This window comes from Peromyscus leucopus, chromosome 7, assembly GCF_004664715.2.
Source record: "Peromyscus leucopus breed LL Stock chromosome 7, UCI_PerLeu_2.1, whole genome shotgun sequence".
Taxonomy (NCBI): domain Eukaryota; kingdom Metazoa; phylum Chordata; class Mammalia; order Rodentia; family Cricetidae; genus Peromyscus; species Peromyscus leucopus.
In genome coordinates, this window is record NC_051069.1 from 109,145,302 (window position 1) to 109,172,492 (window position 27,191).

Sequence of the window (27,191 nt, forward strand, 5' to 3'; positions counted from 1 at the left end):
CCTGTGATATCCTTTCCCTCAGCTCTCTGCCCTGTCCTCACAGAAAGCTTTCCCTGGGATTTCTCACACAGTACCACTTCACTCTCCATTCTTGTTCTCAAGATGAGGTTTCTTCAGAGGGGCTGGAGATGGAGAGATGGCTCAGTGGTTACTAGTTCTTTCTGCTCTTTCAGAGGACCTACATAGCAGCTCATAACCTTTTATGAAACTCCAGTCCAAGGGATGTGATGCCCCCTTCTGGCCTCTGAGGGTACTACATTTGTTTGCACTTGGTGCTCAGAAATACATGCAAACAATCATATACATAAAATAAAACAACAATTAAGGAATTGTCTGAAACGGGGCTTGTTGGATGACTCCGAAGCTGAGTGCTTTCTTGATGCTTTCTTGATGAGAATTAGCTCACTTTTCAGGTTCAACTACTTATACCTCTAGCCTTAGGGGATTGGATACTCCAAGGTGTATCTCGGGCCTCCAAGGTGACCTCCCTGCCCCCATGTTAGTACAAAGTGGGTAAAGTGCTTGATGTCCATAAAGGCCTGAATTTGAATCCCCATCACACACATGAAGAGTTACTATTGGTGGACTGAGTGGCCATGCTCATGCCAGGGAGGTGGAGATAAGTGCATTTCTGGGGCTCAGAGGCCAGCTAACAGAACTGGCAAACTGGGTTCAGTGAGACACTCTGTCTCAGAAAATGGAGTGAAGAACGACTGAGGGAGGTACCCAGTGTACCGTTTTGCTTTTGACCACTTGACACAAGCTAGGGCCATCGGAAAAGGGACCCTCGCTCTGTAAGAGCCAAGTCTGTGGAACATTTTCTTAATCGGTGTTAATTCAGGAGGGCCCAGCTCACTGGGACTGCTTCACCCCTGGACAGGTGGTCCTGGGGTGTGTGAGAAAGCAAACTGAGCAAGCCAAGATGATGTTGTATTCCTCTACAACATCTGATTCAGTTCCAGCCTCCAGGTTCCTGCCCTGCTTCCCTTCAAGGTGGACTGTAAGGTATCAGCCAAATAAACCCTTTCCTCCTCTAGCTGTGTTAATCCCACCGGCCGAGAAAAAGACCGCTACCACATTTTTTTTTTTTTTAAAGATTTATTTATTATGTATACAGTGTTTTGCCTGCATATATGGCTGCAGGCCAGAAGAGGGCGCCAGATCTCATTACAGATGGTTGTGAGCCACCATGTGGTTGCTGGGAATTGAACTCAGGACCTTTGGAAGAGCAAGCAGTGCTCTTAACCTCTGAGCCATCTCTCCAGCCCCACTACCACATTTTAAAGCCAAATCTGAAGCAAGCTTTAATTCAATACTGGCCAGGTTGATGGAGTCTCTAGCCAGGTTCATCTCTGGCTTCCCAGAAAATGGCCAAGAGTCATGCCTTGCAGAGGCTTAAAAAAGGCCACTGTATTTCCCATCAGGTCCAGTCAGGGGCAAGCACATATCCTGACAAATCTGCCTACGCACACATGTGATCAAGCACATCTGCGGCAGTTGAGTCAAACAAACCTGTTTAGGGGAGTGAAAACATGTGGTTTGTTACCTCCCATAAACAATAGCCTCTAGCATTTCGGGAAGTGTCTGTCCTTGGACAAGGGACTTACAGGTTAGAGGCATTTTTCTGTATGGAGCTCTTAGGTACAGTAATTAAAACGTAAAATGTAACTTTGGCTCTTACAGTTGCTGTTGGTCACGTGTTTTCTCCCCACACTGGAAAGCAAACTGGGCAGTCTGCACTGGCCTCTACCTTCCGGTGCGCAGATGGGTGGGCACAGCTGTTCATAATAAGTACATATCAGGGGCGGGCTAGCTTTGGGCTCACTTCTGGCACAGACTTTTTTTCTCTTTGAGGCTTCAAATATTTCCTCCATCCCCAGTGAGTAGGAAATCCGGGGTACACCCCCAGAGCAGCCGTTGGCAGAAGCTTTGGGCATCAGGACTGTGATAAGCTGGGCAGGGTGCCTGCTGTCTTCTACCTGGACCTGCAACAAGCAAGGGATGGGGCCAGATAACAAGGACAGCTGCTGAGATCTCCTGAGCGCTCCCGGGGCTTCCCTTGTAGTTGGTGCCAGCCCCGCCAGCCTCTTTCTCTTTCTTTCTTCCTTCCTTTCTTTCTTTTTTTCCTTCCTTCCTTCCTTCCTTTCTTTCTTTCCTTCCTTCTTTCTTTCTTTCTTCCTTCCTTTCCTTCCTTTTTTTTTTTAAATTTTTATTTATGTATGTGTGGCTGGAGGCCAGAAGCATCAGATCCTCTGGGGTTGGAGTTACAGGTGGTTGTGGGCTACCTGATGTGGATACTGGGAACGGAATTCCACTAAGCCATCTCTCCAGCCCCTCGCCTGCCTTTTGATGGGCAGAGGTCCAAGGAACCAGAGCTTGGCGGCCACCATCTTTTTTTTTTTTTTTTTTTTTTTTTTTTTTTTGGTTTTTCAAGACAGGGTTTCTCTGTGTAGCTTTGCACCTTTCCTGGAACTCACTTGGTAGCCCAGGCTGGCCTTGACCTCACAGAAATCCGCCTGCCTCTGCCTCCCGAGTGCTGGGATTAAAGGTGTGCACCACCGCCCAGCCAGCGGCCACCATCTTGACTCCCAGTGTAAACTTCATATGCTCTTCCTTACAGTGACTGCGCATGCTCTGTCTGGCTAGCTGGTTCCAGAGGGCTAGCTGGTATCTTGATTACTGTCTCACTGTAGGGCAGCTGTTTTCAACCTGTAGGTCGTGGGGTCTGGGTTGAATATCAGATACCTTGCATATCAGATATTTACATTATGATTCATAAGGTTCTCAACCTTCTTAATGCTGTAGTTCCTCATGTTGTGGTGACCCCAACCATAGCATTATTTTTGTTGCTACTTCATAAGTGTAATTTTGCTACTGTTCTGAATCGTAATGTAAATATCTGTGTTTTCCGATGGTGACCCTTGTGAAAGAGTCTTTCAATCCCAATGAGGTCCCGACCCACAGGTTCAGAACTGCTGCACTAGAGCAAAGGTGACACTTGCTGGGAAAAAGTTACCTTGTCAATGAAACTGAGCTGGGAAGAAATCTGAAGCAGCCTGACGCTTCTTGGCAAAGGTCTTGAGACGTCCCTTCAAGGATGTGCTCTGGTCTTACTGGAAGGAAAAAAAACCAAAATATTAAAACAGCGGAGGGTGTCCGGGTGAGATGATGGAGGACCTTGGACTCCAGGCTCTGCTGTCCCGGCTGTAGGCTAGTGGGTAGGAGAGGACACTGAACGGATGGGAACGGTGTGACAAAACCCAACTGCATACATAGTCAAGGAAAAGTCCTGTAAACCGAAGGATTTCCACCGTGTTTCCCAAAGTGCGTTCACTATACCACTGGATGTCAAACCATCTCGGCCCTCCCCTCCTGCGTATAATTCTCTGGTTACAGTAGGGCCAGGAACTCTCACGCTTGGAGAAGAAAGGGCACAGCTACCACGGGAAGATCTTGTCTGCACAAAGTAAACCCTCCTGTGTTGCGCTGGCGGGATGAGGGGCAGCACGACCAGAAACTCAGACGCCTGCTACCTCCAGCAACCCTGGCCTGCACCTCGGAGAAACAAGGCTGACCCTAGTTTGTTTTGTTATTTTCCTCGCGTGTCCCGCGTGTGTGCACCTGCGTGTTCAGTTGCGTGTGTGCGCGCGTGCGTGCGTGCGTGCATCGCTGTGAAAGCCAGCAGTTGCCATCAGGCATCTTCCTCATTGCTTTCCACTTAGTTTTTGAGACAAGGTCTGTTGTGGGACTTGGATCTTACCAAGTAGGCTAGGTTCTTTGGCCAGTGACCTCTGGGATCCGACTGCCTCGGCCTCCTGAGGACTATAGGGAAGCCACCGCACTCAGCGTATTTATGGGGTGTTAGATTCGAACTCCTGACCTGTGGTTATAGGCTTTTCTTACCTCCCAGAGCCACAATCCACACTTCTGACATTCAAGGTTTTGCCAGTTGTGAATTTTATGTAAAATAAAACAATACAGTATATATTTTTCATATCTGTTTACTTCACTTAGAGCTCTGTGTGAATTTCACCCTCATTGTTCCAAAGTCTCGGAGACTTTGTTGTTATAGGCTACCAAAAAGCTATCCATTTTCTTGTTTATAGGTTTCTATAGTTCCCAGTTTGCACTATTAGAAAAATAAAAAGGGTCAGGCGTGATGGCCCATGCCTTTAATCATAGCACTTGGGAGGCAGAGGCAGATGGATTTCTGTGAGTTCATGACCAGCCTGGTCTACCTAGTTCCAGGATAGCCAGGGTTACATAGAGAGACCTTGTCTCAAAAGAAACGAACAAAAATCTAAACAAACCAACAAAAGAAAAGAAAGAAAAAGTAGTGATATGGCCATTCTTGTCATGTCTTAGAAAATTATATATTCGGGCCAGTGATATGACCCAGTGGGTAAAGAGGCTTGCTGCCAGGTCTGATAACCTGAGTTCAGTCCCAGGGACCTACATTGCGGAAGCAGACAAGCAATTCCCACAAGTACTGACCTCCACATACGAATGCCCAGTGGCACGCGCACCCTCACACAAGCATACATAAATAAATGCAAAAGGAACAACACGAAAGGGTGGAGGGGGAAGATTTCTTCCCAAATGACCCAACCTAAGATTTGTGAAGGAATTATGACATGCTAAGATCTGGGGATCTGGACCCAACCACGGCCTTCTTGTGTTCCCAGCGTCCGTATCTTTGTTTTTTAAAACAAGGGTCTCACTATAAAGCCCTGGTTGTCACAGAACTCAGTTTGCAGAGGAAACTGGCCTGGGATTCTTGTTTCTCTTCTGCCTTCCGAGTGCTGGCATTAAGGGCGTGCGCCACCACACTCGGCTGATCTTACATAAGAAAAGTGGCCGGGCGGCGGCGGCACACGCCTGTAATCCCAGCACTCGGGAGGCAGAGCCAGGCGGATCTCTGTGAGTTCGAGGCCAGCCTGGGCTACCAAGTGAATTCCAGGAAAGGCGCAAAGCTACACAGAGAAACCCTGTCTCGAAAAAAAAAAAAAAAAAAAAAAAAAAAAAGAAAGAAAGAAAGAAAAAGAAAAGGAAGGAAGAAAGGCCAAGTAGGGTGCGAACAGTCTGAATAGAAAGCACAGGCCCTATGTCCTTCCTGTCCCTAAAGTTCTCAGGGGTGACTGTCCTGTCATGCCAGCATTTGGGCCTGCCTAGACTATATAGAGTGGAAGGCCAACACTGAGAGACCTTGTCTCAGACAAAACCAGACACACAAAAAAGGAAAACTAGAATGCCAACTTCACTGCACGTGTCTGAGAAGATGCAAGCTGAACGGAGACGCCACCGCCATGCTTTTACCCACCGAGCATGCGCAAACGCACGCACGTCTCCCTCGACCAATCGGTGGCTACGTTGGACGTCGGGGCGGAGCTTCCGCCGACACATGCGCACGGCCGGGCGGGGCCTCTTCCTTCTCGCTGAACGCCGCCGACATGGTGAGTGTGTCTGCCGGGCGCTCCGAGCGCGGCTGTCCTGGCGCTCGTCCTCCGCTCCGGGCGGGCGAGCCGCGGCGTGGGGTGGTCCGGATCTTAGGAGCGTCCCACTCTAATCTACCGAGTCACATCATGCCCGCTTAGCTTCTTGCCACGGATGTGACCACTCGCCTCCACACCGCTAATCTCCGACGCCTCCTCAGATCTTCTATCCACATCAATATCCTCTATTCGCTCCGCCAGTTCCCACGGCCACTTAAGTCCTTCAACAGGATCGGCCATCCATCCAAACGCTTAAACTAATCTAAAGAACTCAACTCACCTATCGTTTTGCCCGACACAATCACTGCCCACTTTCAGCGCAACGCCACCAATGACTCAGACGCTTCCGCGTTCCATCTAGCTGCTCCGTTAGTAGGCGCGTCTGCACAGTCGCATCGCGGGACACCACACCTGACGGCCACACGCCACACGATGCAGCCTCTCACCTCAAATTCACTCTTCTGCGGAAGATACCTAGCACCCCTAGGCTAGACTTAATCCGTCACTGAGCAGGCTGATCTGACAAGGCTCAATTCTCCGCATACACAACTCCCACAGCGTCCTGCTCGCCAAGCCGCCCTCTCTCACACCCCACTGATCTCGATATCGCTGGGCCACGACCAAGTCCTTAACCCCATCTGTAACTATCTTCCGTTTCCGCCTATGACACATCGACCCTTACTGCGTTACACGTATGACAGCTCCACGTAACCCGTCGATTCTTCGCCTCTCGGATCGGAGCACTTCACGTCCCACATCCCCGCCGCGACTCCGGATCATTGATCGACCCTATCAGCTCCACCGTACTGGTAGACTCGATATGCATCACCTCCCCCCTCTACGGAGAACCCCGGCCGCACACACGCAAACTCGCCTCTCCCCGTCAGCTTATTCAGCCGCCTCACGGCTCCGACACACATCACTTTGGGTCGCTCTCTCGAAGATCAATGATACCTTCGCTGATTGCTCACTAGCACTCCCCGCGTGCACGCTCCTTTCGTGTCCGCCAACCCTCCGACCATCCGCGCACACACGGAACCCACATCGCACCTCCTGATCCACGCTCCTGTCACTCCGCACTCGACTAGTGAGCAGTTTCAGCTCGCGCTCTTAACACCTATAGGCGCTGATTCAAGTCCTTCATATGAGCAACGCCACTCCCTTCAACCCCGAGAAACGACACCTCGCTGACGGTCACGACGGCAAACGACACCACTTTACGAACTGCCTCCTCCGAGAGCTACTGTTTTTTAACTCCACCGGAGGTCATAGGTTCTCAGTAACGCCACAGCTCCGGGCTACGATCGCATCTGTTCTGCCCCCAACCGATAGTCAGCGCATATACTAGTTTGCGATCTTACAACGCGTTCAGCCGATCCTAAAACTTGCCCTCATACTAGAACTGCATATCTTCCGCCCGTCCTCACCCGCCATTCCCGTCCCAGGCCATCACTACGCATCGCGCCACACTACAACACGTACCACACCATCTCCGATCGCCGACCCCTGGTAATCGTACACAGCGCACCAGCCAACCTCTAGCCCCGCATCAGAGCATAGCAACACACTCGCCAGGTCCATCTACCGCCCCATCCTTGCACCTCTCCACCATCTGCTGGACAATCGTTACCGGTACACCCCAATTCTAGCCCACTCGCACTTCCTGTTCACCGAAGAGCCCAAACCCGAGACCACCACCGATCATAACAACCGCTCATACGACGCTCATCGCAGGCGCTCCCTCCGTCACCATGGCTAGTCAAGGACCGTGCCCCTTCGGCCAGAGGAATCACCTGGCTCGTCCTTACACATAACCTGCACTGACTAAATCCATTGTCTCGTCCCCACAGCACCGTCTTCTAACCCCCTACACTGCCCACATACCCACAGCGACTCACCACCCCACTGTCCATCCCGCAGACAGAACTAGCGCGGGGTCTCTACTCAGATAAGAATTCATCTCCTCTACACCCACCTATGTCAGCCCTCAACTCAGAATTCTCGGCGATTTCACCCATTCCGTAATAAATGCTCGCCTAACCGCCCAGTTCCCTCGCCCCGATATAGTATCGGACCTAGTGCAGAGCATATCCCACTCACGTACTCCCTCTACCTTCACATCCATGAGATCCCTTCTGCCTCTAACACGACCAGCACTCAACGCCATCAGCCTTTCTAATACTGTTGCAGACCATCAACGGAGCTCCAAGAGTACCAACTAACCACTGCCGTGACACTGGGGCCATCTACTCGGCGAACTCTGCGACTCCCGTATATACATCCCTGCACTTCTTTCAGTCAGTCATCTCTCACTTCAGCGAAGGCGAGTATACACTCATACTCCCTGTGCCCAACGTCCTTCATAAGAGTCGTCCACGCCTGATACGTCCCCCTTATCACACCCAGTACAGCCTCCTCTCATTAGAGACCACAGCGTTCTCTCGCCCGTCAGCACATCACCAGCTCACCCCCACACAACCACTCCAAACCCGATTGCGGACTGCACTCCCACCAACACCTCGCAATCCACGCACCCACCATCGTTACACCGCTCCGTGTGACCCAGGCCGCGCGCGGGAGGGCGGCGGGGCGTGGAATCCGGCCCTGGGGGAGCGCGGCTCGCGGTCGCGTGGAGGGCCCCGCCGGGGGGGGGGGCGGCGGTGGGGGCCCGCCGGGCGCCTGGGCCACGCGTGCGCAGTGGCGGGCAGTTGCCGGCCCCGAGGCTCCGCGGCGGCGGCGCGGCTGCGGCCTCGGCCTTTTTAAAACTCAGGAAAAAGTGATCCGGAGGGCGGTCAAACTCGATCAATGAGTTTATCACACGGACATTAAAGGGGGCGTAGAAGGCGGGGGAGTTTCGAGGATGGGTAAGAGGAAATCCGGGAACTGCTACGGTGGGAAAGTGGCTACAGGGTATTTTAGGCCGAAAAGAAAGGCTGGATATTAAGTGCAGATCCGGCCTCTGGGTGGCTCTGAGCCTTATGCCGGTAAGCAGCGGACTTGGAATCTTTTAAAACCAACCTCTATTCTTCCTGTTTTAGGTGTTCAGGCGCTTCGTGGAGGTTGGCCGTGTGGCCTACGTCTCCTTTGGGCCTCATGCCGGAAAGCTGGTGGCGATTGTAGATGTTATTGACCAGAACAGGGTAGGTGTGAGAAAGTGTTTCACGACCTTTTAGTTAACGTGGCAGTAAGTTGGACGGCATGGTAGAGCGTCCTCGGGTGGGGTTCCTTAGGCTAAAGCTTTACCTTTGAGGAAACACTGGACACAGGGGTCTGAAAGCACAGATTAGCGTTAGCTCATCTTAGATGACCCCTCACCAGATCACCTAGGAAGATGTTTTAGTCACGACCAAAGTGCAGGCGAGCTTAAATGAGGTAACGGTGAAAGAGTTCAGAGGGGCTGGAGCTGAATCTCTGTAGGTAGAGTGCTTGCTTGAGACCCTGGAGTTGATTCCCAGCCCTGAAGTTGTTAGGTGTGGTGGCTTCTGTAGTCTTAGCCTCTGGAGGTGGAGATAGGGGAACCAAGAGTTGGCCCTCAGCTTGGGCTGCCTGTCTGAACAAAACACAACCAAGGGGGACACTGAGCATTGAGCTCACAGGAAGTGTGTTGGCTTTGTTTGAAAAGCAGTGTACATTTAGTTCTGAAAAGGACCCGCAAGTTTTATAGTTTGGAGCCAACTTGACTTTGAGGTGCCCACCTGAGATCCTTGGTTTTGTATTCTAGGCTTTAGTGGATGGACCTTGCACTCGTGTGAGGAGGCAGGCCATGCCTTTCAAGTGCATGCAGCTCACTGACTTCATCCTCAAGTTCCCACACAGGTAACACCCTGCTCTGTCCCCCTTTCCCCTTGAGAATATACAGACAATGCAGAAGGTTCGCAAACAGACCTTAATTACTTAAAATCACCCAGTCATTTTACCATCATGGGAGTTGTCCATATTTGCTTTCTTTTCCTTTCCTCTGTTTTCACAAAGCTCAATGAGAATGCCTACTCTTGTTCCCAGAGTCACTTTGCTGTGTTATTGCTGCTGTTGGCAGAACAGAATCGTACCTGTTGCTTCATTCGTGCTGGGCAAGCACCACATCGGCCTGTGGTGTTGTTAATGTGTATGCTTTGGTGTTGAGGTAGCTTTCTGCTGTGTAGCCCAGACTTGGCAGTCTTCCTGCCTTGGCCTCCCTTGGTGACGGAGGTAGTGTGTGCTACAATGCCCTGCCTGACAGTGCAGAAATCTTGCCAGTGATTTGATGGACTTGTGGTGTGCCGGTTACTAGGTATTTAACATAAGAAATGAAGGCAACAGAACGGGGTGTTTGGGGAGGGTGGAGGAATGTAAATTAGAACCCTGTCCTGCCTCGCTGTGTGGTTGGTGCACGGAAGCATCCTCTGTAGTGTACCACCACAGTAGATCAGCAGTGTGGTTTGGGAGACAAGTGCAGTTCAGGGTGGGTAGTTAGAGTCACCAGACACTGGAGTGGTTACAGGGGAGGCTAAGGGTAACAGCAGTGATAGAGTTTGGTGAGTAAGAACTTGGCCAAGTTAATTGTGTAATATATACACACTATAAACAGGTGTAAGGAGCAGCTTTTGTTCATTACAAAAGACATGGTTTTATGCACGTGTACTATGTAAGTAGTAAATGTGTTCAGAGGCGATTTTCCCTATCTTTGAAATTCACTTTTTTGGACGTTGTCTAGTGTGCCTGTGTGTTATGAAGACAGCTACAGTTGGGTGTGACAGGGTGGTGCTGTCCTTGGGGGTGTGGCTACGGAGCTGATTTCATTCATTAATACGTACGTGGTCTTGCTCTTCATAGTGCCCGCCAGAAGTATGTACGAAAGGCTTGGGAGAAGGCAGATATCAATGCAAAGTGGGCAGCCACAAGATGGGCCAAGAAGATTGATGCCAGAGAAAGGGTAATAGCATAAAGCTTTTGAGTTCTGGGGGGGGGGGTCGGGTGAATGCTGATGAATGACAGGAGAGATCATCTTTATTTATTTTTTAACAGAAAGCCAAGATGACAGATTTTGATCGTTTCAAAGTCATGAAGGCAAAGAAAATGGTGAGTTTTTAGACGTACATATTGTGTTCTGTGTAGGGTGAAAGGAGACAGTGGCCAGTCCCTGTTTGATGGTGCTTTGTGCAGTTGAATTTCATAGTTCCTGAAATTGTTAGTTGGGGCCAGTGAGAGAGCTCAGTGGGTAAAACTGTTCAGGTAAGGGCGCTGGCCTATGACCTGACTTTGAGTGTGGGGACTACATGGTGGAAGGAGAGAACTGATCCACAGAATTGTGCTTACATCATGCACACACAATAAAGACTGTAAAATAGTACCCTTATTTAAATTTAGTCATGTGGAAGAAGCATTTTAATTCTTTTCTAAACAGTGGGCATAGAGCAAGTTGTGTGCATGCCTGCCCTGAATGCTCTCGTTTGTGCCCCCCCCCCAGAGGAACAGAATAATCAAGACTGAAGTGAAGAAACTTCAAAGAGCTGCTCTCCTGAAAGCTTCTCCCAAAAAAGCACCTGTTGCTAAGGCTGCCATTGCTGCAGCTGCGGCGGCAGCGGCAGCTGCAGCTAAAGTTCCAGCCAAGAAGGCCACAGGACCAGGCAAGAAGGCTGCAGCCCAGAAGGCTGCCGGCCAGAAGGCTGCAGGCCAGAAGGCAGCTCCTCCTGCTAAAGGTCAGAAGGCTCAGAAGACCCCAGCCCAGAAAGCACCTGCTTCAAAGGCAGCTGGCAAGAAAGCATGAAACTGTGCAAAGGAATAAAGGTTCTTTTTGACATGTTGGCAGATCTCGTGTGGACTCAAAGCTTGTCGCTGAGTGGGTATTGGAAGACAGGTTGGGGTTGTAAATAGGATCAGTTAAACTCACTCCACCCAGGCCTTAAGAGCATACAGCCACAGTCACACTGAACCTGAATACACAGGTACTATGACAGAACTGTGGCTGTCCCTTGTACATAAAAATTATTTCTCACCAACAGGTGGACTTCCATCACTTTGAGTCAGTCTAGTAAGATTCTCTAGAGCTAGTGGGGCTGGGTCATAGCTTAGTGGTAGAGTTTGTTCCTGCCTATTTGGGGGTGGGAGGGTTCTTCCCTTCTCATTGCGGGATTTTGATAATTTTGGATATTTCTAGGAAAGTTGCATATTTCTAGGAAAGTTGCTAGGGAAGCTTGATCATTGTAAAAGCAGGACATGGAATCCAGAAAAGCATCCGCAGAAAGTCATTTGTAGGAGAAGTGGGTAGGTCATTTGTAGGATTATTTATAGCAGGCTGGGGGCTTTTCAGTCTGTTCTCCAGTGTTTACACCTAGGCAGAGTGGGGTACTGGAATACAAGTTGTAAATGACTTGGGGTAAGAGGGTAGTTGTGCCATTTTAAGCAGCTTTTGAGGGCTCTGGTTCCACTGCATGAGGTGGCAGATCCCAGGGTGCACCTAGGAAATGGTGCAATTTGGTGCAGTTTGAGTAGCCTTTTAAGAAAGGGGCATGAGCTTGGTGGTGGTGCACACCTTTAATTCCCAGTGCTCAGGCAGGCAGATCTCTTGTGTTTGAGGCCAGCCTGGTCTACAGAGTGAGTTTCAGGACAGTTTGTTTTCAAGTCAGGGTTTCTCTGTGGAGCCATGGATGTCTGGAACTTGCCCTGTATACTAGGCTGGCCTCAACTCAGAGATCCACCTGCCTCTGCAGGGATTAAAGGTGTGCATCACCACTGCCCAGCTGAAACCCCATCTTGAAAAGGCAAAGGAAAGAAAAGAGTATAAGCTAGACAGAGGCAGGAAGCCCTCTCATGGGCCAGCCAGGGCTACACACTGAGACTTAGCATCCCAAAAAGTGACAAGTGGAACTATGAGGTAGGCCATGTTATAAAAGTGGCAGTTGGGGTTAGCCAGCTCTGATTGGCTTTCAGATGGGGAAGACCGTGAAGATGCTCCTGTCTAGGCACTTTGGAGTGCACATTAGGGCTAGCTGCTAATCAGGACGGTTGATGGCCTAGAGAAAAGACCAGCTCAATTCATAGGATCCTATTGGAGTGTATGTGTCTAGGGTTGAAGATTATGGGGAGAAGAGTTAGAACATGGATAGAAAGTAGAATTGAGGTTAGTACTATGATTCTCCAGTCTCAGCCATCATGATTGCTCTGAGCACACCCCACGGAATTGAGTAGAAAAACAGATCTGGCTGTGAAATGGTATCCTCTTCAGAGCATTGCAGGCAGGGAAGTATAGTGGATAACTAACTCCACGGAGTTGCCTTAAACAGTAGGGCAGGGGTCCGCTGTGAAGGGTTGTGGGAAAGTGGACAACATGGAACCGGAATCTCCAGCCGTGCCATTACAGGATTCCTGATGTACACACTGAGGGCAGGGAAGGGGTGTGTATTGCTTTCAACTACCAAATGATTTGTTACGAAGGAGCAGGTTGATTCCTGCACCAGAGCAGATACCTACGAATACTCAGGCTGGCTTCTCTGCCTGTTTGCAGGAGGGGCCAGTTCTTTACTGCACTGATCCTGGTGGCTAGGAATTAGCACCTCAGACTGGGTTTAGAATAACCCCAGGTCAAGGCAGGTGGGATAAGTGGTCATGGAGAAGAGATGCCTGGGAGCAAGCAGTTTCAAGAGCAGATCTTTAGTGATTTGTTGTCAGGGGCATGAAGACTGGGTTGAGTATTAAGGATTCCTTAACCTTGGGACTGCAGGGGACCATCTAACTTTCAGAAAATGGGCTCACACTTTGCTTGCTTTTCTGACTTCCAACTTGAGCTCTAGCAGACATCCTGCCTTAGTCTTCAGCATAGGCTCTCAACCACCACACCTGCTTTTTTCTTCTTGAACATAAAATGGTTTGCTTGAGGAAGGGTTTTGTGTAGCCTAGCCATGAACTCCTCATTCCTACCTAGGCCTTTGAAGTTCTGGCATTACAGCTGTATACCACCATGCCCAGTGAGAAATAAACTTTAATTTTCTGCCTTATAATTTCTACTGCTTTACCATTTTAAAGAAAGGTTTTTTTGGAGCTGAGGATCGAACCCAGGGCCTTGTGCTTGCTAGACAAGCACTCTACCACTGAGCCAAATTCCCAACCCCAGAAAGGTTTATTTTTTATGCATATGAATGGTGTGTGTGTGAGTGTGTGTACCTCATGCCTTCCTGGTGTCCCTGGAAGCCAGAAAAGGGCGCTGGGTTTCCTGGAACAGGCGTCACAGATGGTTGTGAGCCACCTTGTGGGTGCTGGAATTGGACGCTGGTCCTTTGCAGGAGCAGGTGCTACTAACTGCTGAGCCATTTCTCCAACCCCATCATTAACCTACTTTTTAAAGTTACTTAGGTGTCTGTGTGGGTGTGTGCTCATGAGTGCAGTGCCAGGTCGCCCAGAAGAGGGCGTCAGATTTGCGCGGGCTGAATTGAGCCTTCTGGACTCAGGTGCTGGGATCCTTTCCTGCCACATGAACTAAGAAACTGCACTGATGGTCCAATTTTTATTTGTAGAAGTGTGGGTCCCCCCCCCCAATGTTGCTATTTAAAATTGGTGCCAGAGAAATAGCTAGAGCGAATTTGTGTAATTTATGTGCAGAGCCTCCGGCAAAGGTGTGCCACTTGCTGTCCCAGTGCGCATGCGCCCAGAGTCTCAACACCTACCCCTCAGGCCTTCCCAGTGCACACGCTTCGGAGCCCAAGGGGTGTGTTTGCTCCTCTCAAGTGCGCAAGCGCTCAGGCACACAGCAACCCATCTACTCCGCCAGAACGTCCGGTGGTGGGGCCGCGGTACCACCGAGATGAGGCCTCCGGGCGGCCTAGAGGGGCCTGCGTGCGCTCGTGCTTCCGGGTTGGTGGTGTGGCGGGCTCTGGGGTGTAGAGGGTTCCGGCGAGTTGATCGTCAGTTTACTGCTGGAGGTTCCCGGTCACGGCGGGACCTTCTGTGCTCCCAGCCTGCCACAAGCGGACCGTCTTAGTGAGTTCCCCGCGCCCCGGGGCGCCATTCCAGTGTCCTTACAGTCTCCCTTTGCTCAGACCCACGTGCCCTGTGAGCGCACTGCAAACTGCAGAGTGGAGACCCGGTAGCCCTGCGTGGGAGACAGGAGGGCTCCTGGGTGGGGGTGTCACGGTGGGAATTGTCCCTAGCACTCCTGCTGTTCTCTTGGCTTCTAAGGTCTCGCTTATCCAAAGCCGGAAGACAGAGAGCAAGAAGCCAGGGACACCAGGCATGCTTCAAACCGCTTGGCCTCAGGTGAGTTAGCTTCCTCCTCAGACTAGCTGTCAGTTATCCGAAAGCCTGAAGGGTTCCTTTGACCGGGCTGTATGTAGCCTGTGTAAATATGTGATGGAGGAAATACGTATCGGGAGTGATAAGGCTCACGTTGCAGACACTAGTGGAAAAAAGGATACCCACGCCTATACATCCCCGAGTGTGGAAGCTCAGATCGTGTCTGCAAACGAGTCACTTGCTGGAGTTGGAAGTTCTTCACTGAGCTGGTTATGGTGTCCGTCGCCAGGAGGGTATGCTGAAGAGGCAGAGACAGGAATGTCAGAAGTTGGGAGCCAGCCTGAGTTGCACTTTGTGTTGGAGAGATGTTTAAGAGTACTTGCTGCTTTTCAGAGGAACAAGTTTGGTTCAGTCACCTGTAACTCCAGCCTTTCCAGGCGAGTTGCTGCCCTCTTCTGGTGTGTGGGAGTACTGCACGTGTATGGCATCCCATCACACATCCATCTATAAAAACCACAAAACCTTATTGAAGAGTTTGCTTCATCCACTGTGGATGTGTCCTCAAGAGACCAATGTTCTGTGTGTGTGCGTTTTCTTTGAACTCCCCCCCCACACCTATTTGTGTGTGTATACAGGTGTGTGTGCCACAGAGGGTGTGTGGAGGTCAGGTGACAACCTCCAGGAGTCAATTCTACCATGTGGGTTCAAGGGATGGAACCCAGGTGGTCAAGCTTGGCAGCAAGTACCTTTACCCACTGAGCGCTCTGGGGGAGGAGAGGGGCTCAGGAAGGTGGAATTGGCTGGGAGCGAGGTTTGCTGTGCCCTGTGGGTGCTCTCTATACTTTGAATGTTGAGTCTGCTTTTGGGTTTTTGTCATGCCGAGTGCACTCACCGTGTTCACAGCTGAGGCTGCAATGAAGTCATGCATTACAACGTGTGGGAAAACCTTGGGCTCGTTACGTGTTTGATTTAATATTAATGTTTTGGTCACCGAATTCAGGAAATGTTTGCTGTTGCTGTTTTGTGACTCAGATTTAGTTGTGTGACACCATTGGGGTCAGACCCACACTTATACAGCTGTTGTCCCAAGGAAGCAGAACACACACACTTTTTTGAAGAGAGCCGGTTTTCTCTCAAGGCCCGAAAATGCCGTTTGCAAAGCAGTGGCTTTTCTGATGTCATTTTGCTCCACAGTGGTGGGTCTGGGGAATCTGAAAAGAAGCTGGGGAGAAACAAGTGAGGCTGAGTTCCTAAGGGTAGTGGGCGGAGTCAGGGTAGTGATAGCCAACTGTAATTAATCCTATAGAAGAACAGCGGCACCTTCGGTCACAGGGCATGAACAGATCAAGGTGGTACTGATCAGGAAGCTTACTTCCTGCTGGCTGGTTTCCTGGGTACCAGAAGGTACTATGCAGGATGCTTGGGGTAGGGGGTGTGGTCATCAACAGTCTTACCCAGTTGTGAGCTACAGTAATGATCAGCATGGCAAGATATGCCATGGCTGCAGCAGTGGAGTGATGGGATGGGGGGGGCGGCGGCGGCGGGGGCAACCAACTGCTTTCTGATTGGCTCTAAGGGTTGCTCCACAGGAGGAAACACATGCCTAGTACCACATACCTGGCCACAGACCCAGGGGATGAGCCTCACCAGAGTGAAACTGCCCTCTAAATGTATATATCTCTGCCCACAGATTAGTGCAGCACTCGGACTGTATCTGAGGAAGTGCTTTGTGAGGCAGTGGCGGTGAGTGCAGGAGTTCACGACCGGTCCAAGCTCAGCTTTGGGACATCCAGCTCACATTCAGGATTCAGGGACCATCATGGAAGAGTGTGGAAAGATTGTAAGAACCAGAGGTCGGGGGAACCAGGGTGAAACACTCTTTTGGATATGACAGAGCCACTGTAGTGGTGAACCCGTGACAGCTTTAGTGACCCACATGAGACCTGCACAAGATCTCAAGCCAGTCAGCCATTTAGCATGGAGGAGGGAGACGCTCATGAGCTCCCCGACCCCTAGCTGAGGACCTGTGAACAGATGGTGCTTTCTGGGGGAGGGAGTATCCGTTTCTTCAAGGGCGTGGCCCCTGATAATCAACCACACCGAGAACACACGAGCAACACAGAATAGACTTGGAGGGAAATACACGTACATGATAAGACGTGGGTTGAGGTAGGGGTGAGGAGTGGGTCTAGGAGGCGTCAGGGGAGGACTGAGGAGTGAATATGATCAAAATACATGGTATGCATTGCTGGTGGCCATGTCAGGAGCAGCAGGTGGCAGCTGGCTTCAGGGTGCCAACCCACTAGGGGGTGAATCCCTGATGGGTGAATCTCAGATAGGCAAGGCCCCGAGACCACAGACTCCAGATGCCTTTTGCCTCTGCTGTGCCTTTTCTCTGGTATCTGGTATGGTGTGAATGGGTGTGGGGAGGTCCCCACTGCCTTTAATAGAATGTGTTTATCTCATGGAAACATCCCATTCTACTGGGACTTTTTACCTGTGGATTATTATGAAGATTATTTCTTCCTAAGCTATACTGTCTAATTAATAATAATGTTAGTTTAAGTAGAGTTTTGATAATTAAAAATAAAACAAGGAAGTCACACAGCTAGGACATATGAGTTTCTACTGAGGAGCCATATAGACTGTGGCTTAGGTTAATGATTAAGAAAAACAGTTGAGTTCCAGTAGTCCAGCTAGTTTAAATTCTCTTAATCTTAATATTGGGTGTTCACAGGTTTCAGAGTGCACCATAGCTGAAACAAAGCTTTGAAAATAACTTAAAGTTAAACTAAGATGTTTTTGTTAAATAACTGTGAGGTGAAAAACCCAAGAAGACAATCTAAAGTTTTAGAAAGGTGCGTAGTTGACTGTGGGACTCTTTTTTTCCGAGACAGGGTTTCTCTGTGTAGTTTTGGAGCCTGTCCTGGATCTTGCTCTGTAGACCAGGCTGGCCTTGAACTTACAAAGATCCACCTGGCTCTGCCTCCCGAGTGCTGGGATTAAAGGCGTGTGCCACCACCGCCCTGCCAGTGAGGAACTCATTAAGATAAGGGAACAAGAACAAAGCAGTCCGATTATCATTAGCTGATATGCCTTTCTTGCTAGGATTTGTTGGTGATCAAAGATGATTAATTCCTTATACCCATTTCTGCCCTCAATTTCCTGATTTAAAAAACTATTGATGAGTGGTATGCACCCTAAAGATTTAAAGTAGAGCTGATTGATTGTTTTTCATGTATAAAAATTTAGGTTTGTGATTCCTTTAATATTCCTTATAAGATTACCTTTCAAGACACATAATAAAGTGATTGGTCCTTTCTTTATAACCGCAAAACACAGTGTGCCAGTAAAAGAATATCTTGCTTGCTTACACACTGTTAATCTGTAACAAGTTGCTTGGGTATGAATGTACATGAGTTCTTGGGATAATTTGTTTTTCACCTGTAATGCATAAAATGTTTAATCATGTAAGGGATATGGAAAACATGATATTTTTTACTTGTATTTATTGTAATCATTCACTTGAAATTTCTATATTGCCTGAAAGATTTTGCTGAGGTGTATAAGGTGTCGTAAAGATAGAGTTAGAAAGAGTTAAAGAAAAGCATCAATAACGAGAGAAGGAAAACATCAAGAATAAGAGACTAGCTGGGTGGTGGTGGCACACGCCTTTAATCCCAGCACTCTAAGCAGAGGCAGGTGGATCTCTGTGAGTTCAAGGCCAGCCTGGTCTACATTGTGAGTTCCAGGACAGCAAGGGCTACACAGAGAAGCCCTGTCTCGAAAAACCAAAAAAAAAAAAAAAAAAAAAAAAAAAAAGAATGAGAGAATAAGGAAGAATAAAGATAGAGTTAGAAGGAAAACATCAAGAATGAAAGAAGGAAATCACCAGGAAAATAAAGAATAGAGAATGCAAAAGAAGAATAAAGCAAAGGTCTGAAGGAAACCATCAAGAGAGTGTGTGAGTGTCTTTTTCCCTAACCCCCTCAGATAAAAAAGTCATAGTACATGCCTACTCTGTGGATTCCCTTTGAGCCCTGAGCTGCTGGAGGCCGGTCCTCTAGGCATCAAAAATGCATGTATGAAATTCTCAAAGTATTAATAAGAAATTTATTTTACATAAGAAACACCAGGTAGCTAGGCGGTGGTGGCGCACAACTTTCATCCCCGCACTCGGGAGGCAGAGCCAGGCGGATCTCTGTGAGTTCGTGGCCAGCCTGGTCTACAGAGGGAGATAGATACAGGACAGGCACCAAAACTACACAGAGAAACCCTGTCTTGAAAAACCAAAAAACAAACAAAAAACCCAAAACAAAACAAAATAAACAAAGAAGCAAAGAAAGAAAGAAAGAAAGAAGGAAGGAAGGAAGGAAGGAAGGAAGGAAGGAAGAAAGAAAGAAAGAAAGAAAGAAAGAAAGAAAGAAAGAAAGAAGGAAAGAAAGAAAGAAGAAAGAAAGAAAGAAAGAAAGAAAGAAAGAAGCCCAGGTAACAGACAAGAGTACACAAGGATGGCAGTTCCCTGGGGGTCCATCTGTAAATCCAGAAATAGATTCCTTCTGGTTGCTGTGGTCACCAGGAAGAGAGCGCCCCCTGGGTATTAGACCGTGGGTTGGGATAGCAGTGAAGACCCCAGATTGGCGCAGTGCTGGGCTCCCCATTTGAAAGCGGGAACATTGGTGCATTGGCTCCTGGCTGAGGTGCTGGCTGCTCTTCCCTGAGGCCTCCTCAGAGCCCCCTTGTCCTCACTCCAGCTTGACCAGGAGTTTGCTGTTTCAGGAGTTGGTGACCTTTGAGGATGTGGCTGTGGACTTCACACAGAGTCAGTGGGACAGCCTGCAGCCTGCGCAGAGGGCCTTGTACAGGGATGTGATGCTGGAGAACTATGCCCATGTGGCTTCTCTGGGTAAGACCTTGTCAGAGCCCAGGTGCCTCCTCAGGGAGTCTGGGAAGTCTCAAGTCCTGAGGTTGGACGACTGTCGTCAGGACTTAGACCCCAGCCTGGTGAGGTAGTTAGGTTGATGGGCATCTCTGGTAACCCTGGTTTTCTACCTGGACACCCTCTTACCCCAGGTGAGGGTGTGTCTCAGTTACTTGAGGGCTGGCAGCCTTCTTGGCACCCCAAGGAGTCCTGTGTCTAGCTTTCCACCTGGGGTAGAGGACTGGTACCCCCTACTGTGGAGGGGCCCTCCCAGGGAAGCAGCACCAGCATCTTGCTGAGGGTGCTTCCTCTCTTGAGGCCCAGGCCCAGTTCATTGTCCCTTTCTGAGACAAGTCATATTCCTCTGGCTGTATTATAGAGCCCAGGTTAGACCCCCGTGTGCTGCTCTGTCATCTGGAATCACTTCTCTCCTGATCAAGCCCGAACGGAGGTGGGCTGATAGAGGTCTCAGGAACCCATTGAGACAGGCAGTCTGTCCTCAACCTATCTTTCCTCCTTTGCTTCTGTAGTTGAATGCCCACCTCCCAAACCCATTCTCGTCTCCCAGCTGGAGAGAGGAGAAGCGCCCTGGGCCACAGATCCCTGGGCCTCAGAGTGCCTAAGAGCCTGCAGTCCTGGTAAGTCCTCGATGCTCTATGGAAAGGGTTTCGTTGCTCTAGTGAGGGGGGGGCCTGGTGAGCCAAACCGATTTTTGCCACTGGTGAGGGTTAAGCCGTCAGCGGTGGAAAGAGGGGCTTTGTTTTTAAACTTCCGCTGGCTGTGCTCTTTTGCGTTGTATTCATCACAGATGGGGCAATAGCGGACAGGCTGCGGGTGTCCTCCCTCCATAGCCGCCCACACAGCACCTTACTTCCCGGCTCCCCTAGACCTCTCCCAGCCTGGATTTCCCTGCCTGAAGACTGGAGTTCCAGCTTTGCCCCTGGTGCATGCTGGGATTTTGTACGCCCAGGCCCCTTGTCAGGGATTCCACAGACTCACAACTGGCGGGCCAGCATGTGTTCAGCTGCCTTTCCAAGAGAAATCGCTTTTCTCCCAAAGCAGTATGCAGGCTTTTGAAGACAAGATTATTTGGTGTCACTTAGAATTTGGGGTGCTTTCCTTCATTTGGAGAGTATCTGGTCTGTTGGTGCTGGGAGTTGTATTTCTCCACCTGAGGCCTCCTAGAACGATGACCTGCCCCTGCTTTTCCCAGTCTCTTATTTCTTCCTGCTCTTCTGGGCCTTGGTCTCCATCCAGCTTTTCTGTCTATTCAGGTGGTTTGTGTGCTTATGGTGACCCCTCTTCCGCTCCTCCCCCCTCCTCCCCTGCCCCCTTTCCCCGTTGCCTGCTTCCTTCCCATTTTCCTTGCCATAGCTCACTTTCCGTCCCTTCTGTGGGGGCAGATCCTGGCCACCCTGTCCTGGCTGCTTCTAGTGTTTTCTCCATTGTTTATCAGTAGGGTTTACTGTCTCTCATCCTCTCTTTCTCTTTTAATTTCTAAACATTTATTTTCATTTTGTTGTGTGTATGTGTGTGTGTTTTAAGCACATGCCACATGCTGGGTGATGGCAGGGTCCAGTTATGAGCTACCTGACGTGGGTGCTGGGAACTGAACTTGGGTTCTCTGGAGGAACCGCAGGTGCTTTTAACCGCGGATCCATCTCCCCAGCCCCTCCCATCTCTCCTGTCGGATCTCGTAGCCATTTCAAAGGGGTGTCTCTCAAAATCACCCTGCCAGGGAGATTATTTACGCGTCCCGCTTTCCCCCTGGACACTGGCTAAGGACTGCCATTCTTGTGCTTGAATTGGTTAGATGCTGAGTCTTGGACCAAGGATGAAGAGCCCTCTTTGAAGCAGGAGATCTCTGGAGAGAGAGCAGCCTGCAGGGTGCCCAGGGGGAGGGTGCTCAGAACGGATGCACAGCACTGTGCCAGTGAGGACAGCAGGACAGTGAGGCAGATGTTCAGTTCCAAACCAAAGCTGGTCCATCGAGGAGGCATGAAGTGCTATGAATGCAAAGAATGTGGCAAGATCTTCAGGTTCAACTCCAAGCTGCTTCGCCACCAGCTGAGTCACACTGGGGAAAAGCCCTTCAAATGTAAAGAGTGTGGCAAAGCATTCAAGTTCAGCTATGAATGCGTCATCCACGAGAAGAATCACCTTGGCGAGGGGCCCTACGAATGCAAGCAGTGTGGCAAATGTCTGAGTTCCAACAGATCCTTAACCCAGCACCAGATGGTCCACAGCAGAGAGAAGCCCTATGTCTGCCAGGAGTGCGGCAGGGCCTTCGGGAGGAGCTCGTCCTTCTTCCAGCACCGGAGGCTGCACACGGGGGAGAGCCTCTTCCAGTGCCAGGAGTGCTGCAAAGTGTTTGGCTACAGGTCCCAGTTACTCATCCACCGGCGAGTCCACACAGGCGAGAAGCCTTACCAGTGCCTGCAGTGTGGCAAGGCCTTCTCGCACAAAGTGGCTTCCCTTCAGCACCAGATAGTGCACACTGGGGAGAAGCCGTACGCGTGCAAGGTGTGTGGGAAGGCTTTCAAGTGGTACAGGAGTTTCGCTCAGCATCGGAAACTGCACTCCGTGGAGACGAAGCCGACTCGGGGTGATCCAGCCTTAGCTCGGGCTCCTTTGCAGGGGCCAGGTGCTTCTCCTGCAGCTGTGCCGCCCCTGGCCTTTCCTCCAGCTGTGCTGGTTCAGACTTCCAGCCCTTTGCTCATGCTGCTGCCCGCATCTGGAGGACCCTCCTCATCTGCCCAGATAACGCTCGTCTTCCAGGGCCTTCCTCCTGCAGTGAAGACTTCCCCGGGTTGAATTCCTTCTCGGCCCTCTGCAGCTTCATCTTAGCACTTTCCTGGGTCCTTCCACCAGCAGCTGGTGCCACGTAAACTCTTCTTGATGAATCCACTTGAGGACTGCGTGGGTAGAGACCAGAGCACTGACCCTGCGGACTCACAGCAATGGCTGGGTCTGCACTGTGGTCTGCTGCACTTAGAGAGCTGGCAGGTTGATTGGGAACCCTGACTGGCCTGTTGTGATAGAAGCAACCTGCCTGGGGACCTGTGAGATGGCTTGTCACCAGGCCATACGGCCTGAGTTCCATTCCTTGGGATCCACACAGCAGAAGGAGAGAATGGACTTCTCAAGTTTTCCTCTAAGCCTCCACATGGGCACCCTGGCACAAGTGCCACCTTACACACACACACACACACACACACACACACACACACACACACACACGAGGAAGAAGCATGCTAGGAGACATGTAACACATGCAGGAGTAGAGAATTGGAATGAGCTTCTGATAATGCATTTTAGAATTTAATACAGATTATTTTTTTCAAGTTTTTCTCAGTTTTGTTTTTATGTGTGCACGTGCGTGTGCACGCAGGTGTCCTCAGAGGCCAGAAGTAGGGGTCAAGCCCCCATTTACAGGTAGCTGTAAACAGCCTGATATGGGTGCTGGCGACTGAACTTGGGGATCCAGGAAGAACAGCAGGTGCCTTTAACTGCTGGGCTGTCTCTCCAGCCCGACTGCAGTCTTCAGTGCTGCAGTGGCGATAATGTGGGGGTGCGGGCACCACTGGCCATGTGCTGCCTCTCAGAGGTTTTGAGGACCCCCTGCAATGACGGTGAGAATTCAGGGGTGCAGTAACGCCTGCGATACCATTGTGTGCAGTCCTGTCTTTACATAGAAAGGCTCTTCCTTTGGTTTTGTGCCTTATGTCTAGCTGTTTCTCTCCAGCTTTTGTTTTCATAAATAAATATGCAGAAATGTCTTAGTGTCTATTGTATCTGTTGTACTAACTTTTCCTAGAGAAAAATTGGTTTGTAAAAATTACATAAGTGTTTGTGCATGTTCATATACATGCACCTGTGTAGATGTGCGTGGATATGTTGCACGTGTGTTAGAGGCCAGAGAACTGCCAACCTCGAGTGCCCTTGCCCACTTCTTTGGAGCCAGGGTCTCTGGCCTGGTGCTCACCACTTGACTGGATGGCTATGAAGCCCCAGGTTCTTGCTTCTGCCTTCTCAGCCCTGGAACTACAAGCACAGGCCGCCACACCTGGCTCGCTTTGTTTGTTTATCACGTATTTATTTTGGCGGGCCCTGGGGATCAATCTCCCATGATCCTCCTGTAAGGCAGGCACTTTACCAACAGAGCCGCCTCCCCACCCCCGGTACCAGCTTCCACTGTGTGGACCCTCCAGGGAGCAGGAGTTCGGTGGAGAACTGGGGAGTGCGCCCAACAATACAAAGCCACGCTGGAATAAATCCGGCTGCTTGTGTGGAATCTCAGTGAAGTGTGCCTTGAGTTCTGTGTGTTGGCCTTTAAGAGAAACCTGTACTACCGTGAACAGGGCCCAGGAAAGGGGACTGGTAAAGAATGGCTATATGTTTACTCCCTTTCATGACCTTCCTGGACATTGGTGGACCTGCCCCTTTGTTCTTTATGGTCATTCATATCTAGACACTTGTCAGAAGCAGTGGGTAAAGAAACTTTTATATCCGTATTTAAACTTCCAAGTCTCTGGTGTGCTTGCAAAAAAAGGAGAAAAAAAGTAGTTTTCTGACTCAATTCCATAAATTCCTGGTTTAGGGTGTCTGATGCTCCCAGGTACCCGCTTGGTGAGATGTGCCTGTGGGCTCCTGGGAAGCCGTTTTGGTAAGGGACATGGGCATGACCACTTGTAGTTTCTAAGTCTGTCTTGGCTTGTATCGGAGCCTGTGGAGCCTGTAGCGATCCCAGACCTGCTTGGAGTGCTTCAGACCTTTTCTGGGCATGCGCAGTGTGCATGCAGCCTTACGGGCCACCAGAAACCTCGGAGCTTTCTCTGGTGTCTGTTGTGCTCATCTTCCTGTACGTCCTTGGCTGGCCTCCTCTCTGCTGGTGCTGTAGCCCAGGGCAGCTCTGGGGTTGAAGTTTGTTACTGACTTTTGCCAACGCTCCCCTGTGGAACTAGATGGACAATGTCCCCAGAATGGGGATTTTCCGAGATGTAACACAAGCCCGCTGGTGCTGTGGGGCCGGTGAGACGACTCAGTGGGTAAAGGAGCCTGCCGTCATTCTGCCGGACCAAGTTCACCCCGGGATCCCCGTGGGGAAAGGGAACCCCAGCCACACACACACACACACACACACACACACACACACACACACACACACACACACTCACACACACTGCACACTAAAATGGCTGGGATGTGGTGGCGCATGCCTTTAGTCTCAGTACTCATGAGGCAGAGGCAGATGTCTGATAATAAATAAATCTAAATAAATAAAATGTAATAAAACTTCTTTAAAGAATAGGGGAAATGAGGGCTGGAGAGATGGCTCAGAGGTTAAGAGCACTGACTGCTCTTCCAGAGGTCCTGAGTTCAATTCCCAGCAACCACATGGTGGCTCACAACCATCTGTAATGAGATCTGGTGCCCTCTTCTGGCCTGCAGGAATACATGCAGATAGAACACTGTATACATAATAAATCTTAAAAAAAAAAAAAAAAAGAATAGGGGAAATGACTGAAATTTAATAACAATAGCATTTTTTAAACGAATGTATGGAGATGCTCTGTATGGGGTGGGAGGGGCGCAGAGTGTGGGAGTCAGCCAGCTTAGAGAAGGGCAGAATCTGGCGTCATTTACAGCTCTGTTTTACCTTTGCCCAGATCTTGAGGAAGTTACATTTCTAAGAAGAGTAGACGAAGCAGGGTGTCTTTCATTCTGAATTGACAGATGTCCCGTGGAAACAAGATGATGTGAGTCATGATTTGTTCGGCTGGACACAGACTCCAGGACAGTTTGATGTTCCTTCTCTCTGTGCCCCAGACACCAACGTGGGCTGAGCCAGGAAGATTTTCTTAATGCAGCTTCAATGCATCAGCTCAGGAGGTCCAACCTTGATCCACTGGCACTGTTTTTTGTTTGTTTGGTTGGTTTTTTTAAACCTCTACACAGGACAATGTAACCTGTGGTCTTTGACTTTTCCACTACTGTTATCGAACTTAGGTTTTCTTCTCATCATTGAATTGATGTTTCATATGTATATTGCAGAAGTGGTACATGTCCACTGTGGGTTATGTTTGGTTTGCCTGTGTCCCCAGAGCTTGTTTCCAGTGTGTGTTAGGTAGGGCCACTGCCTTCTGGAGGGGTTACTGTGCAAGGAGCGAGTTCTTGTGAGAGTAAGTTCCTCTCTTTCCTGTGGCTTCCTGCCTGACGCCCTGTTCTGTGTGACCAAGGTGGCCTCCACCACAGGCCAGACCAGCGGCCTCCAGAACTATGAGTCAAATACTCCTTTTATTATAGCTCCAGAAACATTGATGGATACAGCATCTGTCTTATCTTAAGGCATATATTGTGGGTTTATTCCATCAGTGATGAGATGGATAGGGACCATTTGGTTAATGTGTTCTCCAAGTTTCTCTGTCTCAATTATGTTTCGTTTTGTAATTAATACCTGTGTGTGTGTGTGTGTGTGTGTGTGACACACATATGCCGTGGTGCATATGTGGAGGTCAGAGGACAGCTTTGGGGGTCAGTTCTCTCCTTACTCCTTTTTTGACCTGGGGTCTCTCGTGTCGTTTCTGCGCCTGCGCTGTTTACATGAGGTGCGTGGTTCTCTTGCCTCACGTCTCGCAGTAGGAATGTAGGGCTCCAGATGTGCGTTGCTCTCTTGGCTTTTCACGTGGCTGCTGGGGACTGAATTCCAGTCGTTCAGCTTGAGTGCCTGGTGCTTTTCTATGCTGAGCCAGTGTGCTGGGGCCAACAAGTCATCTTACAGGAGATGGCCTGGTAATATCCTGTTCTTCACCAAGTTTTCTCCAGTTCTTCCCTGGATCCCCACCCTAATGTGTGAATAAAGATGATTCATAGCTATCTGTATGTTAGTTGAAGCATGAGATAGAAGCTGCGTCGAGTTTTATAGTTCTACTGAATTATTCTTGACAGCAAATAGCTGCAGAGTGCCAGCCAACTTCACACTATTTATCCAGTAGACGGACTGACAAGCCGCCAGGCGGACACTGCCCCGTGTTTATAAGCTGAGCTACAAACAACGCCAAGAAAGACAGTCTGGAGCCTGGCAAGTGCTTGGTCACCATGTCCTGCTGAGACTCCGGTGACCTTGGCTGCCGTCATCCTCCAGCTTTCCTCTATTTGCCTCAGGATCTGGAAGCCCTCCCTTTCTCTGGTGAGTTGCTGAAAGCCCATTTTAAGTGAAAAAAATTTTTTATTGGTGTGTGTGCGTACACACTTGAGTGCATGTATGCTCACGTTCATGCAGTGCCCACTGGAGACCAGAAGAGGATGTCAGATCCCCTGCAGCTGGAGTTACAGTAGTCATGAGCTGCTGTCTGGAACAGCCAGTGTTCTTAACCTCTGAGCCTTCTCTCCAGCCCCTGCCTAGGGAACTTTTGAAGAGTTTTAACAGGAGAGGTTGCTATGAAGATGAGGTGGGCATCATTTCCCTCAGCCCAGGCAGTTCGCACATGGCCGGCCCCTTGTAACAAGACCTAGGGAGGGCAATTCCCGCGCTCTCGTCCTTCCCTGTGAGGTGGGTAGTGGGCACTCTGCTA

At 49.9% G+C, this 27,191-nt stretch overlaps 2 protein-coding genes and 1 long non-coding RNA gene across 7 annotated transcripts; 2 read left to right on the top strand and 1 right to left on the bottom strand.

Annotated features, from left to right (window-relative positions):
* Window positions 1-1,250: 1,250 nt before the first annotated feature.
* On the bottom strand, window positions 1,251-5,439 carry LOC114681274. 2 transcript variants are annotated; one of them, XR_003732882.2, is made up of 3 exons: window positions 5,321-5,439; window positions 3,017-3,113; window positions 1,251-1,985 (listed from the first exon to the last, which is right to left on the bottom strand). It is a non-coding gene; the product is annotated as an uncharacterized LOC114681274 (long non-coding RNA). The 2 variants fall into 2 exon arrangements; XR_005092051.1 differs by lacking the exon at window positions 5,321-5,439 and adding an exon at window positions 5,257-5,316.
* Window positions 5,376-11,279, top strand: Rpl14 (ribosomal protein L14). The gene is made up of 6 exons (XM_028854714.2): window positions 5,376-5,453; window positions 8,531-8,632; window positions 9,214-9,308; window positions 10,305-10,404; window positions 10,497-10,550; window positions 10,939-11,279. Exons 1-6 carry the CDS (start codon window positions 5,451-5,453, stop codon window positions 11,236-11,238), a joined length of 654 nt encoding a protein of 217 aa, XP_028710547.1. The 5' UTR covers window positions 5,376-5,450; the 3' UTR covers window positions 11,239-11,279.
* Window positions 11,280-14,035: 2,756 nt separating this feature from the next.
* LOC114681284 (zinc finger protein 621-like) lies at window positions 14,036-24,790 on the top strand. 4 transcript variants are annotated; one of them, XM_037208048.1, is made up of 6 exons: window positions 14,308-14,318; window positions 14,643-14,720; window positions 16,387-16,536; window positions 19,476-19,602; window positions 20,148-20,255; window positions 21,431-24,790. In XM_037208048.1, exons 3-6 carry the CDS (start codon window positions 16,516-16,518, stop codon window positions 22,429-22,431), a joined length of 1,257 nt encoding a protein of 418 aa, XP_037063943.1. In that variant the 5' UTR covers window positions 14,308-14,318; window positions 14,643-14,720; window positions 16,387-16,515; the 3' UTR covers window positions 22,432-24,790. The 4 variants fall into 4 exon arrangements, with proteins under 4 accessions (XP_037063941.1, XP_037063943.1, XP_028710560.1 ...); XM_037208047.1 differs by lacking the exon at window positions 14,308-14,318 and adding an exon at window positions 14,435-14,444; XM_037208046.1 differs by lacking the exon at window positions 16,387-16,536 and having other exon boundaries at window positions 14,036-14,318.
* Window positions 24,791-27,191: the final 2,401 nt, after the last annotated feature.